General features: G+C 38.6%; 1 protein-coding gene across 4 annotated transcripts in view; it reads left to right on the forward strand.

The window, feature by feature from the left end:
* The window catches only part of PMS1 (PMS1 homolog 1, mismatch repair system component), a 90,556-nt gene that overhangs the window by 48,184 nt on the left and 24,914 nt on the right, over window positions 1-17,458 (forward strand). For 3 of the 4 annotated variants that reach the window (XR_005241496.2, XM_007965626.3, XM_007965627.3), the window contains exons 6-7: window positions 8,048-8,164; window positions 16,802-16,924. Coding sequence is in view for 3 of the 4 variants with exons in the window: in XM_007965626.3 (XP_007963817.3) it covers window positions 8,048-8,164; window positions 16,802-16,924 (240 nt within the window). In the remaining variant the exon portion in view is untranslated. The remainder of the gene's footprint in view (window positions 1-8,047; window positions 8,165-16,801; window positions 16,925-17,458) is intronic. The other variant, XM_007965628.3, reaches the window with a different exon arrangement.

Here is a 17,458-nt window from a genome sequence, read left to right on the forward strand (position 1 = left end):
TGAAAATAATTTCTAATTAATCTTTTTTTCCTTTATTTGTTATAGAAAGTGCGTCAGATCTTCAAGATTTTTACTTTTGAGGAAAAAATTATAGAACTTTCAGAGACCCCCACAATCTTCCTTTCATCCTTAGGAAGAACTTACTTAACTATATAGCAATAAAATAGACTCTGGAGCATAGTTTCAAGTTCTGACCTTACATATTGCCACTAACTGGTTTACATTACGTGTCTAGGCTTCAATTTCTTTGTCTCTTTAAAGTGGAATAATAGTACCTACCTTACAGAGTAAGGTTTTTAAATGAAAAAAAGCATTCACAGCACAGTGCCTGCTCCATAAGTACTCAGTAAAGGTTAATTGCTATTGTTATTAATGTGAATATTGTTAAAATCTGATTAGATTCAAAAAGGATTATTAGAGGAAGTGGCCTTAAGACTGGTTCTTCGGAAAGACTACGCGGGCAGAGGTATTCAAAGCAGGGAGAACAGCATATGCAATGTCAGGGAGTCATCAGAGGTCAGAGAAAGCTAGTCTAAGAAATGAGATGAGGCTAGAAGGGTTGCTTGGAGCCAGATTCTGAAGGTCCTTGTGTAGCTTACATGGGAATGTGTACCTCTTGTTGAAGTGACCAAAAGGGAACTAAATGAGACATTTCAGTAGGAGACTAACAAAATAAGATAATTCTCCTGGCAGTTGGGGGATGGACTAAATTATGTTTAATCATTGTTAAGAATGTGGAAACTGATTCCATTGTCTGGGAAGTTACACAAGGAATGGAGAGGAGGATCTAGGCAAGAAAAATATTTCTGATGTAAATAAGACTTGATTACCATTTGGAAATAATCTTTCTTGTTTTTAAAGACTGCAAAGAAATGAGTCTCAACAATATCTGTTTTGAAAGTTATGCAAAGATTAACTTTATGCCTTTACATTTTTATTTAATGTTTTATTCTATTTCATTTTATTTTTAGAGATAGGGTCTCACTCTATTGCCCAGGCTTAAGTGCAGAGGCATGATCATATCTCACTTCAGCCTCAAACTCCTGGGCTCAAGTGATCCTCCTACCTCAGCCTTCTGAGTAGCAAGGAACACAGGTGCATGCCACCATACCTGGCTAATTTTTTTATTTTTTGTAGAGACAAGGTCTCACTGTGTTGCCCAGGCTGGTCTTGAACTCCTGCCTCAGCCTCCTAAAGTGCTGGGATTACAGGCCTGAGCCAATATGCCCAGCTTATTATTTAATTTTTTAAAAGATCCTACCTTTACATGGTTGAAAACCCAAAAATGTATGAAAAGGTAGAATGAAAAAATTATTCTTTTCTTCATCTTTCATCTGCCTAGCTCCTATAAACTGCCCCTTCTGTAGGTAAAATGTCTGTTAATTTCTTTGCAGCCTTCAGGAAAAATAATTATGCATGTTCTCTTTCAAAAAAGAATATAAAATTAAATAAGAATAAAAGTAAGAGATTTTAGAACTCAATTGTACTGTATAAATTTTACCAAGACAGAATCATTTTTGAAAGTTTGAGGCTGTTTAGCGACAATCAATTCATATTAATGTTTATTATATCAGTAGAATGTGGTTTGTTCTTTTAACAATGGTATTGATATTGTGATGGAATAATCTATAATTTTATACTGAATTCAAAACATTTAGCGGTGTCTTAGTGGTAAGATGCTATAGCTCATATTGTTTCTGTGTTACCAATGTGGGAAAAAAATAACCTTTTTAATATTGTGTTTGTGCCTCTGTCCTTTTTGGAGTCAGAGTCAGTGCAAGTACATACACAGGAGTAGATAGTAATAGATATAGATCTAGTTATAGTAACTTGTAAGATCTTAGAAGTAAACTTATGGTACTTAAGAAATTTGGCTGGGTATGGTGGCTCACACCTGTAATCTCAGCACTTTGGGAGCCCAAGGTGGGAAGATCGCTTGGGCCCAGGAGTTCAAGACCAGCCTAAGCAACATGGTGAAACCCTGTCTCTTCAAAACATACAAAAAAATTAGCTGGGCGTGGTGGTGCGCACCTGTAGTCCCAGCTACTCGGGAGACTGAGGCAGGAGAATCCTTGAGTCCAGGAGGCTGAGGCTGCTGTTAACTATGATCACACCACTGTACTGTGTAGCCTGGGTGACAGAATAAGACCCTGTCTCGAAAAAAAGAAAAGCAAAACAAACCAAACAACAACAAAATTCATTGGTGCTGCTTCTTGTTTGGTGGGGGGAAAAAAAAAATCCAAACAGGAGTTTAGTACATCTATGCCTACAATTTGCAAGAATTTTGGTTGCAGTCTAGGCCAATAATGTATCCTCTTTATTTAGAAGGAGTTGACTTTGCTCAAGCAGTTTTAGCATTGTACTATTCACTTAATTATGCATCATCTGTGTGCAGCCTACATTTCTCTTTATCACAAATTGCCTTTACAATTGAGGTTTACTAATCAAATATTGAATATTCTCATCTGACTTCATTTTCTTCAAGTAGCGTATGTCAGTGAGGTAGGAATTAGGGGCAAGATATATTTGGCTAACTTCAAACCTAAGATGGTGTGCATGTAATAATATATTTTTGATTGAGGTGTTTTTGCACTGTCATCATACTGACTAGAGTCAGATTCTTAGTTGGCACATCCAGGTGCTCCAACTTTGTGTGACCTAGATAGAAAACATATGGAGGTTTATGTGTATTTTTAGCACATGTTAAGCTTTCGGCCTAAGGGCAAGATTTACAAAAACCTTCAGGAAGTGAAAAGAAAATCTCTGTTTTTGAAAATAACAGAATTGATGAAATGGTAGAGAAAGCAAACTGAAAACTGTATTCTGGATTCCCAGTATTCCCAGTTTTTATTAATCACATTTTATAGTTTAGTTTTTTAATGATGGGTCCTGTTTTGAAAATGAATCTTAGTTGCCCAATGAGAATATTTTATTTGTTGGCAGACCACTATCATTTATTACTATCCCAAGTGTAACTAGTTTAGAAAATGCTCTTAAATTAGCCCCTTGATCTGATGCAATAATTGCCTAGTGTGAAATAATGCTCCCAGACTCCTAGCGTGTTTACTTAAAAGTAAAATCACATTGCATAGTTCTCATGTTTCACAGCTTTTTCTAGGACCCGTTTCCTGAAGTGATCTTTTTGCGGTTCTGTATACTAACTATTCAGCAGGTCAGGCAGTGAAATAGCATCCTTGCATTAATCAGCAGCTAAGATTTATATCTGTATCTAAGGCATCACTCTAATATAAACTAAAATAAACAAGATGATGTTTACATTAGTAATACCGCAGGCTTTTTAGCTATATTCAGTGCAGGCATTTTAAAACATTGGTTTTTTGAAATATTTCCTTGAATGCTTTATTTTAAAAATGTCAATATCAGAGAGTTAGCATTCCTTTAAAGAGGTACGCTTTTGTGAATAAGATTTTTTTTTGTTGTTTTTTGGGAGGGGTCTCGCTCTGTCACCCAAGCTGGAGTGCAGGGTGAGCCACTCCCACCTCAGCCTCCTGAATAGCTGGGACTACAGGTATGTGCCACCATGCCCAGCTAATTTTTAGATTTTTTTTTGTAGAAACAAGGTCACACTGTGTTGCCCAGGCTGGTGTTGAACTCCGGACCTCAAGTGATCCTCCCACCTTGGCCTTGTGAATAAGTTTTTATGGTTCAGCTATTCTTTGTCATAAGGAACTTCTGATGTGGAAAGTATGAAGCAGGGGACATTTCATTTCCTATAGCAGATTATTCAGAACCTTACCTACTTCCTTTTATTTTGAATATTGTTCCTTAAATTATTAGCTGTTGGCTGGCTTAAAACTAGAGCCATAATAGCAGAAGCCAGTAGTTTGCCTTTCTAGAGTGCGTGTGCACGCAAAGATTACGGTCTGGCAGTTCTTCAAAAAACATGGCGCTACCATGTGACCCAGCAGTTCCACTCATAGGTCTATACCCAAGAGAAATGAAAACATATGCCAACACAAAAACATGAACATGCATGTTTATGGCAGCATCAGTTATAAAAGCCAAAAAGTAGAAACAACTCAAACGCCCATCAACTCATGAAAGGGTAATTCAAATGTATTATCTACAATAGAATATTATTCAGCCATTTAAAAGGAATGAAGTACTGATATAAATAAACTTGAAAAGGTTATGCTAAGTGAAAGAAGCCAGTCAAAGCCCATATATTGTATGATTCTATTTATATGAAATATCCTAAGTGGGCAAATTTTATAGAGAGAGAAGCTAGATTAGTGATTGCAAAGGGATAGGAGTCACTGATGATGAATATAGGATTTCTTTTTGGACTGATAAAATTGTTCAAAGATTAAATCATGGTGTTGGTTGCACAGCTCTGTAAATAATCCAAAAACCATTGAATTGTAAATTTAAAGTGGGTGAATTGTAGAGTGTATGAATTATACCTTAAACTGTTACGTTAAAAAGAAAGAAAAGCAAAGATTGGTTTGAATTTCCTTAAGTCAAGTAGTAGACAAAAAGTGTAATTTTAACAGGTATGGTGGTATGACAACTAGGAGCCTTATCTTTAAAAACAAAGAGCTAGTTTTCAACTCTACTGGGGTTACTTTTTCCTAGAAAAAAGAAAATGTGTTTATTTGCTCATTCCTTTAACAAGTAAGTATTTAGTGGGCTTTACTAGGTACCTGGTACTGTTCTTGGTACCAGAGACTCAGCAATCAACACTGAACAAGCTGAACTCATCATCTCCTGCCACCAATCCTGCTCTTGTGAGTTTCTTGTCTTGTTGAGTGTTACTACCACCATTCCAGTTTCCCAGGTCAGAAATCTGGGAGGCATTCGTGATTCTTCTCTTTTTATTCCCTCTCCACATAGAGTCAGTCATCAAGCCCATTTTGTATCCTTTAGTCTGTCCCTGTTTTCTGTTTTCCTCCTACCAGAGTGGTGGCTCTGTTAACACAGCCCGATAATTCTCAGCCACAGTGTATTAATACTGGTAAAGTACCAAAGTTTGCAAATGGTTTATTTTAAAAAACAAACAAAGAAAAGTAAGGGAATAATCCTGTCAATGTCACTTTCACTGACTTGCATTCCACTGAACTTTTGCAAGAGGAAGAAAAAGCTGTAGCATGATAGCTAGTATACTAGGAATTAATTACACATAGTCCTCAGGTCACCTATCAGAATATTTTTTGAATGTGAACTTTCAGTTTTGCATGTCATTCGTAAAAGTTGAGAGTCTCTGAGTTGGAGGAATACGATCCCTTTTTTTTGTTTGTTTGTTTGAGACAGTCTCTCTCTCTCTGTTGCCCACGTTGGAGTGCAATAGTACGATCTCAGCTCACTGCAACCTCTGCCTTCTGGGTTCAAGTGATTCTCCTGCCTTAGCCTCCTGAGGAGCTGGGATTATGGGTGCCCGCCACCACGTCTGGCTAATTTTTTTATTTTTAGTAGAGATGGGGTTTCACCGTGCTGGCCAGCTGGTCTTGAACTCCTGACCTCAAGTGATCCACCTGCCTCTGAAACCTTTTTTCAGTGAACCAAGCTAATGAAACTGAGTAATACAATTCTGCTATTTTATACCTCCTCCATAATCTTCAAATATTTAAATCACTGTCATTTTGCTTTCAACAAAAGACCTCCTTTCTGCATTTTAGAACAAAGGGGAACTTTCTCAGCCTCCAGCCACTGAGTCTCCAAACCTACTTGCTAGTGTACCCATTCTTCACCTTCAGTTTCCTGGTCAAATGTGTCCTATTTCTGCCTCCAGTTATTTCCCTGTCTGCTTGCATTTCCCAGCCAGACTTTCTGAAACACTCGTTTCAGAAAAGTTCTTTTTTTTCATATCCTTCCCATAGTCACTATCCAAATTGGTTCCATTTACTTCTCTAGAACTGCTCTCACACTCTTGATTGCCATTTAGCCAACCACGTCTGTTCCTACCATACTCGCTCAACATTGGAAACATATGATGACTACTTTCTTCAAAAACATCCTTATTCTGTGTACCACACTTTGCTGCTGCTCTTTCTGCCTCTGTAACCACTCCTTTTAGGTTCCTCTTCTTCCTCTGCCTGCCCCTTTAATGTTGATATTGATGTTTTCTCCCAAGCCCTTTGCACCGATTCCTCCAGACTTAGGAATTGCTAAGTGAATTTGTTGAATTCTACCTGTACTGATGATGGGATTTGACTGTAATTGGACCTTGTTTAACTGAAGAAATTGCAGTATGTCAAATCTGATTATGTACTTCAAAGCCAAACCTTGGTCTAGTCTCTCTGGACCATGATTCTCTTAAAATCTACCCCATGTTGACCTAAAAGGAAGAAGCTGAAGCAGAATTAATATAGAGAGTTTATGTGGACCAGCGTTGAAGACAGCTGCCTCAGACATACTTCCAAATTATCTTGGGGTGTGTTCCATTAGGCTTTTGTTATAAGCAGGTTTTTAAAAGCAAAAAGGGAAACAAGGAGTGAGTTGATAGAGTTGTTTGTCAGGAATTTTGATTAGTAGTTAGCTGTACATCGTTGAGCTATAGGGTATGGGTTATGGTGTCTGGTGTGTGGCATTGTTAGGTCAGTGGCTACTTGTGGCAATAGCAAGCAGTTTTCAATAAATACTTAGCTCAAGGGGGAAATTCCTCTCATTTTAATGCCTCTCTGGGCCTGATAATTTAAAAGGGCTCACATTTTTCAGATACGAAGTATTATGTATGTATATATATACACACAGACACACACATATGTGTGTGTCTGTGTATGTGTGTGTGTATATATATGTATTCTTATTTTATTTTATTTTATTTTATTTTATTTTATTTTATTTTATTTTATTTTTTTGAGACGGAGTCTCGCTCTCTCGCCCAGGCTGGAGTGCAGTGGCCAGATCTCAGCTCACTGCAAGCTCCACCTCCTGGCTTTAGGCCATTCTCCTGCCTCAGCCTCCCAAGTAGCTGGGACTACAGGCGCCCACCACCTCGCCTGGCTAGTTTTTTGTATTTTTTAGTAGAGATGGGGTTTCACCGGGTTAGCCAGTATGGTCTCGATCTCCTGACCTCGTGATCCACCCGTCTCGGCCTCCCAAAGTGCTGGGATTACAGGCTTGAGCCACCGCGCCCGGCCTCTTATTTTATTTTTTAAGACAGAGTCGCACTCTGTCACCCAGGCTGGATTGCAGTGGCATGATCTCGCCTCGGTGCAACCTCTGCCTCCCCAGTTCAAATGATTGTCCTGCATCAGCCTCCTGCGTAGCTGGGATTATAGGGGCATGCCACCACGCCCAGCTGCTTTTTTGTATTTTTAGTGGAGACAGGGTTTCACCATATTGGCCAGGCTGGTCTCGAACTCCTGACCTCAAGTGATCCGCCCACCTTAGCCTCCCAAAGTGCTGGGATTACAGGCGTGAGCCACTGCAACCAACCTATTGTTTCTCTCTCATCTCCAACATACTCGCAGTGAAAAAAATCCAACCTCATGATTCAGCTTTTATGTTTATGAGATTCAGTTAACATTTTGCGAATTCTCTGTTTAAAAGGTACAAAGGTAATTTTAAATGGTGATTTAATTAAGAATGGTTTTTCCAAAATTTTTTACCTGTTTGACTGTTTATACAAATCCTGTAACATAGCCGATCATCCTCAGTGAAACAGTAATACCTTATTTGAAGCAGCAATTTGTTTTTAAATATACACGAAAGTCCATATTTTGAATGTGAGGATTAGAGGTGGAGAGAGAATTAATATTTAATGAAACTGTTTTATGCCAGGCACAGCCATATGTGCTTGTCTACATACGGATTTTTTATCTTCCAACAACTCTGAGAAATCTTGTAAAGAGGAGAAAACCAAGGTAAAGGGAAGTTAAATGGATTGTACACTGCAACATATACAGCTTCTAAAATTCAGAACCAGAGTTTCTTTTGTCAGACCTCACAGTTCATGAATCTCTTCTAAGTGATACTGAAATTTTAAGCTGAGGATGAATGCTAAATATAGGAATAAAATACTGACTTCTTGAGTTTAGTAAATCTAAATTGTATTAAAAGTTATCTGTATCATTTTTGTCCCTAGGCAGTTATTTGGCAGAAAACCAGAGTATCAGATCACAAGATGGCTCTCATGTCAGTTCTGGGGACTGCTGTTATGAACAATATGGAATCCTTTCAGTACCGCTGTGAAGAATCTCAGGTATATTGCAAAAATGTTCTCTGATAATTCTTATTTACTTATGAAGCTGTTCACATATTTCCCTTTGGGGCAGTTACAGTAGAAAGAGGTTAGTCTTTTAACATTTTAATCAAATATGTGTGTAAGGTAAAAGAGAGAATACACAGCTTATGTTAAACCTCTTTCCCCAGCCCTGCTTCCCTTTTTATCTTGTTTGTTGCTTACAATGATTTTCAAAAAAATTATGTTCAATTTAGAATCTTTTCTGTTTACTTTCTACTATAAAAGAAAAATAGTTGACTAGGCATGGTGACTCATGCCTGTAATTCCAGCACTTTGGAAGTCCAGGGGGTCGGATCACCTGAGGTCAGGACTTCAAGACCAGCCTGGCCAACATGGTGAGACCCTGTCTCTAATAAAAATACAAAAATTAGCCCCGTGTGGTGGCACATGCCTGTAATCCCAGCTACTCGGGAGGCTAAGGCAGGATAATCACTTGAACCCAGGAGGCAGAGGTTGCAGTGAGCCGAGATTGTGCCATTGCACTCCAGCCTGGGTGACAGAGTGAGATTCCATCTCAAAATAAGAACCGTTTTTCTCCCCCTTTCCCATTCCACATATGTACTTAAACTTTTTCTTGGTCTATCAGTTTACACGGTACTTTTCTACTCCCTAATACTGGATGACATTCTTAACTCAAACTTTTCTTCTTACTCCTTCCTCTTTGAATCGTATCAGCAATAGTTTTATATTATCAAGTTTAATTATATATAATATATATTTACATATATGTGTAATTTTTTTCTTTTTTTTTTTTTTTTTTTTGAGACAGACTCTCGTTCTGTCACCTAGGCTGGAGTGCAGTGGTAGGATCTCAGCCCACTGCAGCCTCCATCTCCTGGGTTCAAGTGATTCTCATGCCTTAGCCTCCCTAGTAGTTAGAATTAGAGGGGTATGCCACCACACCCAGCTAATTTTTGTATTTTTAGTGGAGACAGCGTTTCACTATGTTGCCCAGGCTGGTCTCGATCCCCTGACCTCAGGTGATCTGCCTACCACTACTCCGAAAGTGCTGGGATTATATGCGTGAGCCACCACACCCAGTCTCGTATTTTCTTATGTAGCCATTTTTTAAGTGTTCTATCTTTTGTCTGAAGATTGAGTCTAAAAGTTGAAGACTTGTATGGACTATAAAACAATCTTCGTTAAAAGCCCAGTATTGTAGTAGGACTGCATTTTACCTCGGCGGGCGGATCACGAGGTCAGGAGATCGAGACAATCTTGGCTAACATGGTGAAACCCTGTCTCTACTAAAAATACAAAAAAATTAGCCGGGCGTGGCAGCAGGCGCCTGTAGTCCCAGCTTCTCAGGAGGCTGAGGCAGGAGATTGGCGTGAACCCAGGAGGCGGAGCTTGCAGTGAGCCAAGATGGCGTCACAGCACTCCAGCCTGGGCGACAGAGCGAGACTCCGCCTCAGAAAAAAAAAAAAAAAAAGAGATCCAGGGTTATATCTCTTATGCCATATAAATGATAATATTCCTAGAGCCCTGATTAAATGGAATCTCTGTTCTTGTACTCCCATCAGTTGCTCAAAATTTATCATGTTTTTCTTTGCTTTATAAACAGACTATCTTACATAGTTTTTCGCTTTTTCTGGGATTTTCAAAAGTTCTTTTTAATGAAAAAGTTTTCTTCATCATGTTAGCAATAAAATCCAACTCTTTTAGTCATCCTAGCTGTAGTTGGTAATCCATTTCATGACGTATTTTTGAAGTCATTGTTCTTAGACCCCACTTATTTCTTACTTGGATCATATCTTAGGCCTTCTGCACAACTCTCATCTTCAGATTTCTTTTAATAGGAATGATGGTTGGTTCCATTATTGGTATGTCATGCCTTCCTCTTTCTTGGCACTCATACTCATTTTTCTTTTTTTTTTTTTTTTCTTTTTGAGATAAAGTCTCGCTTTGTCACCCAGGCTGAAGTGCAGTGGTGAAATCTTTGCGTACTGCAACTTCCGCCTCCAAGGTTCAAAGGATTCTCCTGCCTCAGCCTCCTGAGTAGCTGGGACTACAGCCACAACACCCGGCTAAGTTTTGTATTTTTAACAAAGGTGGGGTCTTACCATGTTGGCCAGGCTGGTCTCAAACAGGACCTGACCTCAAGTGATCCACTGACCCTGGCCTGCCAAAGTGCTAGGGTTACAAGGGTGAGCCACTGGGTCTGGCCCCATACTCATTTTTCTGAGGCATATCTTTAAGTAACTTCCACAGAAAGAGGGGACACGAGAGGTAATTTTTCATGTCTGTGGCTGGGCGTGGTGGGTCACACCTGTCCCAATACTTTGGGAGGCTAAGGCAGTTGAAACCAGAAGCTCAAGACCAGCCTGGGCAACATAGTAAGACCTAAAAAAAATACAAAAAAAAATACAAAAATTGGCCCAGTGTGATGACTCATACCTGTAATTCCAGCAGTTTGGGAAGCCAAGGCAGGGGGATCACCTGAGGTCAGGAGTTTGAGACCACCCTGGCCAAAACATGGCAAAACCCCATCTCTACTAAAAATAAAAAAATTAGCCAGGTATGGTGGCAGGTGCATGTAATCCCAGCTACTTGGGAGGCTGAGGCAGGAGAATCGCTTGAACCTGGGAGGCAGAGGTCCCAGTGAGCCAAGATCTTGCCACTGCACTCCAGCCTCGGCCAGAAAGAGATCCTGTCTCAAAACAAACACATTTTAAAAATAACTAAAAATGTTCATGCCTGAGAATGATTTCATCTTGCACTTTCTCTTGTTGATAGTCTGGCAGACATAGACTTGTTGATTGAAACTAATTTTTGAGATCTTGAGTATTTTTTTACTGTCCATTTTTGCTAATGGGAAACAACGCATTCCACTTCTTTTTTTGTTTGTTTGTTTTTCTTGAGACAGACTCTTGCTCTGTCACCCAGGCTGGAGTACAGTGGAGCAATCTCAGCTCACTGCAACCTCTGCCTCCCAGGTTCAAGTGATTGTCCTGCCGCCTCAGTCTCCTGAGTAGCTAGGATTGCAGGTGAGCACCACCACACCCAACTAATTTTTGTATTTTTAGCAGAGTTTCACCATGTTAATCAGGCTGGTCTTGAACTCCTGACCTCAGAATCCACCCGCCTTGGCCCCCCAAAGTGCCCATTTCTTTTTTTCTAGATGGTATGTTTTCTTCTGTTTGAAAGTTCTTAGGATCTGTCCTTCATCCTTACAAGGATGTGTCTGTGTGTCTTTTATTACTTGTTTATTGTGCTGAGCACTTGATGTGGATCTTTTGAATCTGAAGGCTCATTTCTTTCTCAGCCCCAGGTTATATACTTCCATCCGTTATCACTTTGATAATTTCTATTTTTTTTATGAAACTCCCTATTGTCATTAAGACCTCCTGTTAATTTTATCAGGTTTCCCATCTTTAATTTTTTCCATGAGTTTTGAGAAATCTGTTTTTTCAACCTTCTGTTGAATGTTTTTTTTTATTTTAAAAGTTATGTTTAATTGCCAAGAGTATTTTTTATTGCTTTTTCATACTTACTGTTTTATGGATACAAAACTTGGGTCTCTCTAAAGATAATTATTTTTGTTTTTAAATTATTTGTTCCTTTAATAATTTCTGTTTATTAGGAGGTCAGTTTTGTTTTACCTGTCAGGTCTTTTTCCTCCAGTCCTCTAATTCTCTTGTCTTTTCCCAGGAATAAGAAATCTAATTGGAAACACGGTGTTTGTGGCTGGGTTTATTGACTGTTAGGTTCCACGTTAGTGTTGAGTAATCAGGGTCCTAATTCTGTTCCTGGAGTTGTGCTAAGCAGTTGGCTTCTTTTCTTCTCTTCCATTTTTATTTTTTCATAATTTGTTGAAACCTCTTCTGCTGCTAGGTCCCTTCCCATTCTCTTTGTAGTATTGAGTTCTTAATTATTGCTTACCATTTTATTAAAATCGTGGATGGAAGCTTGTACTCAGGTAATTCTTGGGATTTTCTTTGCCAGGGAACAATTCAGGCCAACCTTTGTGGCCAGCTAGAGTGTTGGCCATGATGTGACATTTGTCCTATTTTTCAGAGCTCCCTAAAGAGTTGTTTTCTAGTTTTGACACACTCCAGTGCTACTTCAAACTGGTTACGGTTGCTGACTTGGGATGGCAAGGTTACTGTCTAAATTCTGCTGGATTCCTTGTAGCTTTGTGGTATTTTGTTGCCTACAGTGGTAATACAGGCAGCTTATGGCAGGAGATCTAGACTTGATACCTTTACCATCATGCCCTGGATATTCTAGCTATTATAATTTAGTCTGAAGACTAGCAGTGTTGGCATCACCTGGAAGCTTATTGAAAATAAAGAATCCTGGGCTTCATCCCAGATCGACTGAATCAGAATCTGCATTTTAACAAGGTCCCCAGCTGCTCATTCAAGTGTGAAAAGCACTGATCTTGACTTTGGTCAGCTATGATTTCATGAGTGAATAGGACTATCACATGAATCAGTCCTATACTTGGAAATCTTTTCCTCCCATCTGTTTTGAGATGTGTTGCCAGATCTGTGCTTGCCCACTGAATTTTTATTTTCAGTGGGCAAGCACAGATAGAATTGCATAAAGACTCCTAGTAATCCTTCATAGATATGATAATTTTTGCTGCACCTCTGTGTGGTTATTTTTGCATGGTGGATTGAGGGAATTAGGTAAGCATGTGTTAGTGTTCCAGTTCCATAGGCTGCCAGAATGATAAACTTGAGTGTCTCTCTGATGAGAGTGATCATCTAACCAAATCCCTCTTCTCTTGTTGCACTGTGTGTCTAAGGTGTTGTATTTATGTTGCCACCAGCTACCCATCATCACTCCATTGTTTCTGGGCTTGTATGGAGTTCCTTTGAGCCCTTTCTCCATCCCTGGCCAAAAGCAATCTTAAGTTGTTTTCCACTGCTAGTTAGTGGTTGTCCTCACTCACCTCACTTCTGTCCCCATTACCTTTAAGATGTGCAACTTGGCCACCAAGGCCTCTTGAGTAGTCTGGAATGACAGTGCCATTGGCCACTGGGAACCTTGAATGTGGAGAATCTTTATATATCTCTTCCCATAATGTGAGGGTACTCCCCCCTCTCCCCCCCCACCCCCCGCCTATCTATAGGGACCCCACATGGGAAGAACTAATTATTGGTGGTGATCTCAACAGGGCTGCTGCTCTGGTGGCTTTTGTGAGGCATTTCCCATCGTGACTTTGTGGGCTTGATGGAGCTCCTGAAGTTACCTTTTTGATATCTGTCATATCAAAAAGTAACTTAGCATATGTAACTTAGCATAAAGTAATGCTCAGTTCTGAATAAATTCCTCATCATTGCCCGATTTTAATTCCCAGAACTATGTATTTTGTTTCTAGGATTTACATTTTATTTGTTTTCGTATTCTTCTCTTCTAAACTTGATTTATAGCTACCAATTCTAATTTCTTTACCTTTTTTTAAGTGGATGCTACTTTTCTTTTTTTAAAAACATGTTACGTATACTAATAATTTCAAAGTCCTTTTCATATTACTCTATCATTTCTACTTTCTTGAGACAAAATTATCTAATTCTCTGATATTTTATATGCTTTGAAAATTTAATTTCAAAATCATCTTGAATGCAGGTTTATTGTTTTTGTTGCTTTGTTTTTGCTTTCCCCAACTTCCACTTCCTTTCCATAGTTTGGCAGATAGTTCACTTGCCGGTCCCAATTCAACAGCAGGTATCATATTAGTAATTCGTGCCTCATCCTGCCAAGATTTTACAGGCCCCTTTTCTTAGCCAGTTTGGCTTAGCCTTGTTCTTGGTTTGGAGTTGTCTCTGCTCTTTCTTGTGACTCTGGCAAGCAGCTCCAGACAGTGGCCACAATATTTTTAAACCTTTTTTTTTCTTTTGGGAGAAGAGGTGCTATATGAGCCCCCTTTTTTAAATGGAAAGACTGATTTCAGTCCCCTGTCTGGAATGGGGTGTTTTCAGTCCTTATTTCCATACCAGAATTTAATTTCCAGCTGACACATCTTGTTTCTGATCCTAGACCACATAGGACATTTGACTTTAGCCGTCACTCCCTGTTAAATGTTTTGCAATCGTAACATCTTTAACTACTTTTCTGTGGGTGGCCTTTTGAAAATTTGTATTTTTTCTATCACTGTTATGTATTTGCAGTTGGAATGGGAGAAAAGGGGGTTTCACATGAACTTGTTTCGCTGTCCTGACCAAAAGTACTTAAATTACTACTGTAAAAATGTAACTTCATGGTGTTGTGGAGATTTACTGAAAGAGGAGAAGGATTAGTGTTAGGAGACCAGCCAGGCTTACATCAGTATAATCAGGGTTAAGAAGAGGAAATGGGTTTGACAGACTGGGTAGCTGGCACAGCCCCTTATCATAGTGAAGGAGTATAGGAGGAGCTAGCAGGATAGAAGTAGGATGAAATATTTTACCAAGTTTTGAATGTGGTGACATTGAGAATATTTTTGTGACAGCCAGTTGAAGATGGTAAGCACTGGGGAGTGAAAGAAATAGAAGTTATATACATTTGTATCTTGGCATCACTGGTGTATGGGTAGTTGTTGAGTAGATGTGAATGAAATTAGGAAGAGTAACTAGAGAGCAGGAAAAAGGGGCCTGATAATGGAATTTGGGTACCATCATCATTTATACAAGGTAAGGAAAAGGAGAGAAACCAGCAAACCAGAATGAAGAGGAGGCATCAGAGAGGAAGCAGAAGGACCAAAAGAAGGTTGAAACAGATTCATTCAGTGAGACCCTTCCCAGATGAGAGAATTGTGAGGGTGTCGGGCTGCAGGGAGTCAAATAAGATAAGGGCTGCGTAGTGTCCCTTGGAGTTGGTTATTGAAGTAGAAGCCTGCTTATAGGGGATTAGAGATGAAGGGAAGAGAGGGGTGGCCCATAGTTGAGAAGCAATTAAGGAAGAGAGGTAGTTGTATTTTGCCTTCAATTTTTGTTTTGCTTTTTAGGAAATTGAGTAATACGCTTGGGTACAGAATTTTGTAAAGTCTTACCTAATTTTTAATTTTGTTGCACTGATTTGGTGTCTCAAGTTACTTTTCCATGAACTGGCCTGATTTTCACTTTTTACAGCATTTTATAAGACTTTACTGTTCTATTTTACTTTGCTATGTAACTTAAACATAGTTTGTTCTTAAGATTATCCTGAACCATTTTTAAAGCTCAAGATCTAGAATAGTAATTATTAAGTGGCCAACCACGATGGTGTGAAAGGAAATCAATAGCAATATTACATATTTCTTCTTCATTTTATTCTTTATTCTTATCCTTTCAGGGCAGACTTTTTTTTAAGTCACAAACCCAATAAGTCTTTCAGAGGCTTAAACAGGCTCTCCCTGATGCCCAGCAGGTGCTTTAAGAAGGGTCTCATGTTACCTGGTAAATTATACAACCATTTTTAAATGCTGTGAAGTTTTGCAGTTAATTAAGTAGTATCATTTTATAATGGATTATACAGATTAATTTATTTTTTCAAATTGGCACAATTTGGCATTGTGACAATAATGCACTTAGTGTTCTAAAACTGGTAATGCATCTCCTTAAACACTTATTTTCAAGGACAGGGATAGTCATAGACATAGGTGGCAGCTTACAGGCTATGTTAATAAGGAGCCCCACGGTTCCTGCTTAACTAAAAATAGTACCGCCAATGACTTGCTTGTTTTTCTCAGCCTAAGCTAAAATTTTACTCTTAGTGTTCCTTGACAGATTAACAACACACCTACTTCTAGTTTTTGCTGATAAGAGATTTTAAGCCTATATTTTAAATAATTTAACAAAAATCACATAGCTAGTGGTAGAACTGGGATTCAAACCTTGTCAATCTGGCTCTGTCTTATATTCTTAACAGTATAGTATGTTGTCTTTAGCTGTGTTCGTTGACTAAAGATAAAAGTGGGAGCATATTCTCTGCTTCCTATCCCTTCAATATCTTTCTCTTCTCTCTGGTATTCTTTTCTAGTATCCTTTTCTCTTTCCTCTTTATACATTTGTAAAGTAGAGAAAGATAGCATATAAATTACCAGTAAAATTTTTATAGAAAGAGTTTTCTAAACAAAAATGAAGCTAAAGTAACAACAGTGCAATCAGTATTTAGCTCTGAGGAAGTTAATACAGAGTAAAAGATTTTTTTTTTTTTTAACTCAGAAATGAAAACCCAGTAAGATTGGCTTTATATAGCATACTCAGAATGAAGATAGAAACAGCAACTTCTTTATAGGGAAAGATGGTTAAAGAGAAAAGAACAAACAGCCAGAGAAAAGTCACAATGTGAGGAAAGAAACTTTTAAAAGACAGAAAAAGGTTGAGTAGACAGTGAATGCTGTACGTCCCATGACAGTTAAATATCTGAAAGTATAACCATTCTTGAAGATTTTATAAATGCCAATTTTTCCTTAGAATTGCAAAAAAGGCAGACAGCACCAGTGTAGCATGCTTTACTATTTTATTTAAAGTTAATACTTGAGACGTGCTTATCAGGAAGTATATGGCTTTTTAGACCTTAAGATGAAAATCTGTTTTTTAATTTTTTTTATACCTTTCAAAGTGTATATAGCTAGACCCATGGAACTACATTGTTGACATTGCATATTCTGTAATTATTATATAGATTTATCTCAGTGGATTTCTTCCAAAGTGTGATGCAGACCACTCTTTCACTAGTCTTTCAACACCAGAAAGAAGTTTCATCTTCATAAACAGTCGACCAGTACATCAAAAAGATATCTTAAAGGTAATATGCTTTAGAAGAAAAAAAATTGTCACATTATAACAAGGACTACTTCCAAGAATTTGCTCTAAAACAAAGAAAAAGAAATATAATATCATTTATTAAACATTATGCATGATAAAGAGACATATGATGTCTCTCTTATTCTTCACGGCAATTCTGGACTGCATTATCATCCCCATTTATAGTGAAGAAACAAATGTTCAATGTTTCTCTTAGGCCACATAGCTAGGAAATTAAGAGTTGGAGAGTTAGTAGTTTTTTTGCTTTTTTTTTTTTTTTTTTTTTTTTTTCCCTGAGACAGAGTTTTGCTCTCCAGGCTGGATTGCAATGGCATGTGGCGTGATCTTGACTCACTGCAACCTCCGCCTCCTGGGTTTGAGCAATTCTCCTGCCTCAGCCTCCCAAGTAGCTGGTATTACAGGCACCCACCACCATGCCCAGCTAATTTTTTTTGTAGTCTTAGTAGAGATGGGGTTTCACCATTTGGCCAGGCTGATCTCGAGTTCCTGTACTCAAGTGATCTGCCCGCCTCGG

The sequence above is a fragment of the Chlorocebus sabaeus genome, chromosome 10 (genome assembly GCF_047675955.1).
Source record: "Chlorocebus sabaeus isolate Y175 chromosome 10, mChlSab1.0.hap1, whole genome shotgun sequence".
Classification (NCBI taxonomy): domain Eukaryota; kingdom Metazoa; phylum Chordata; class Mammalia; order Primates; family Cercopithecidae; genus Chlorocebus; species Chlorocebus sabaeus.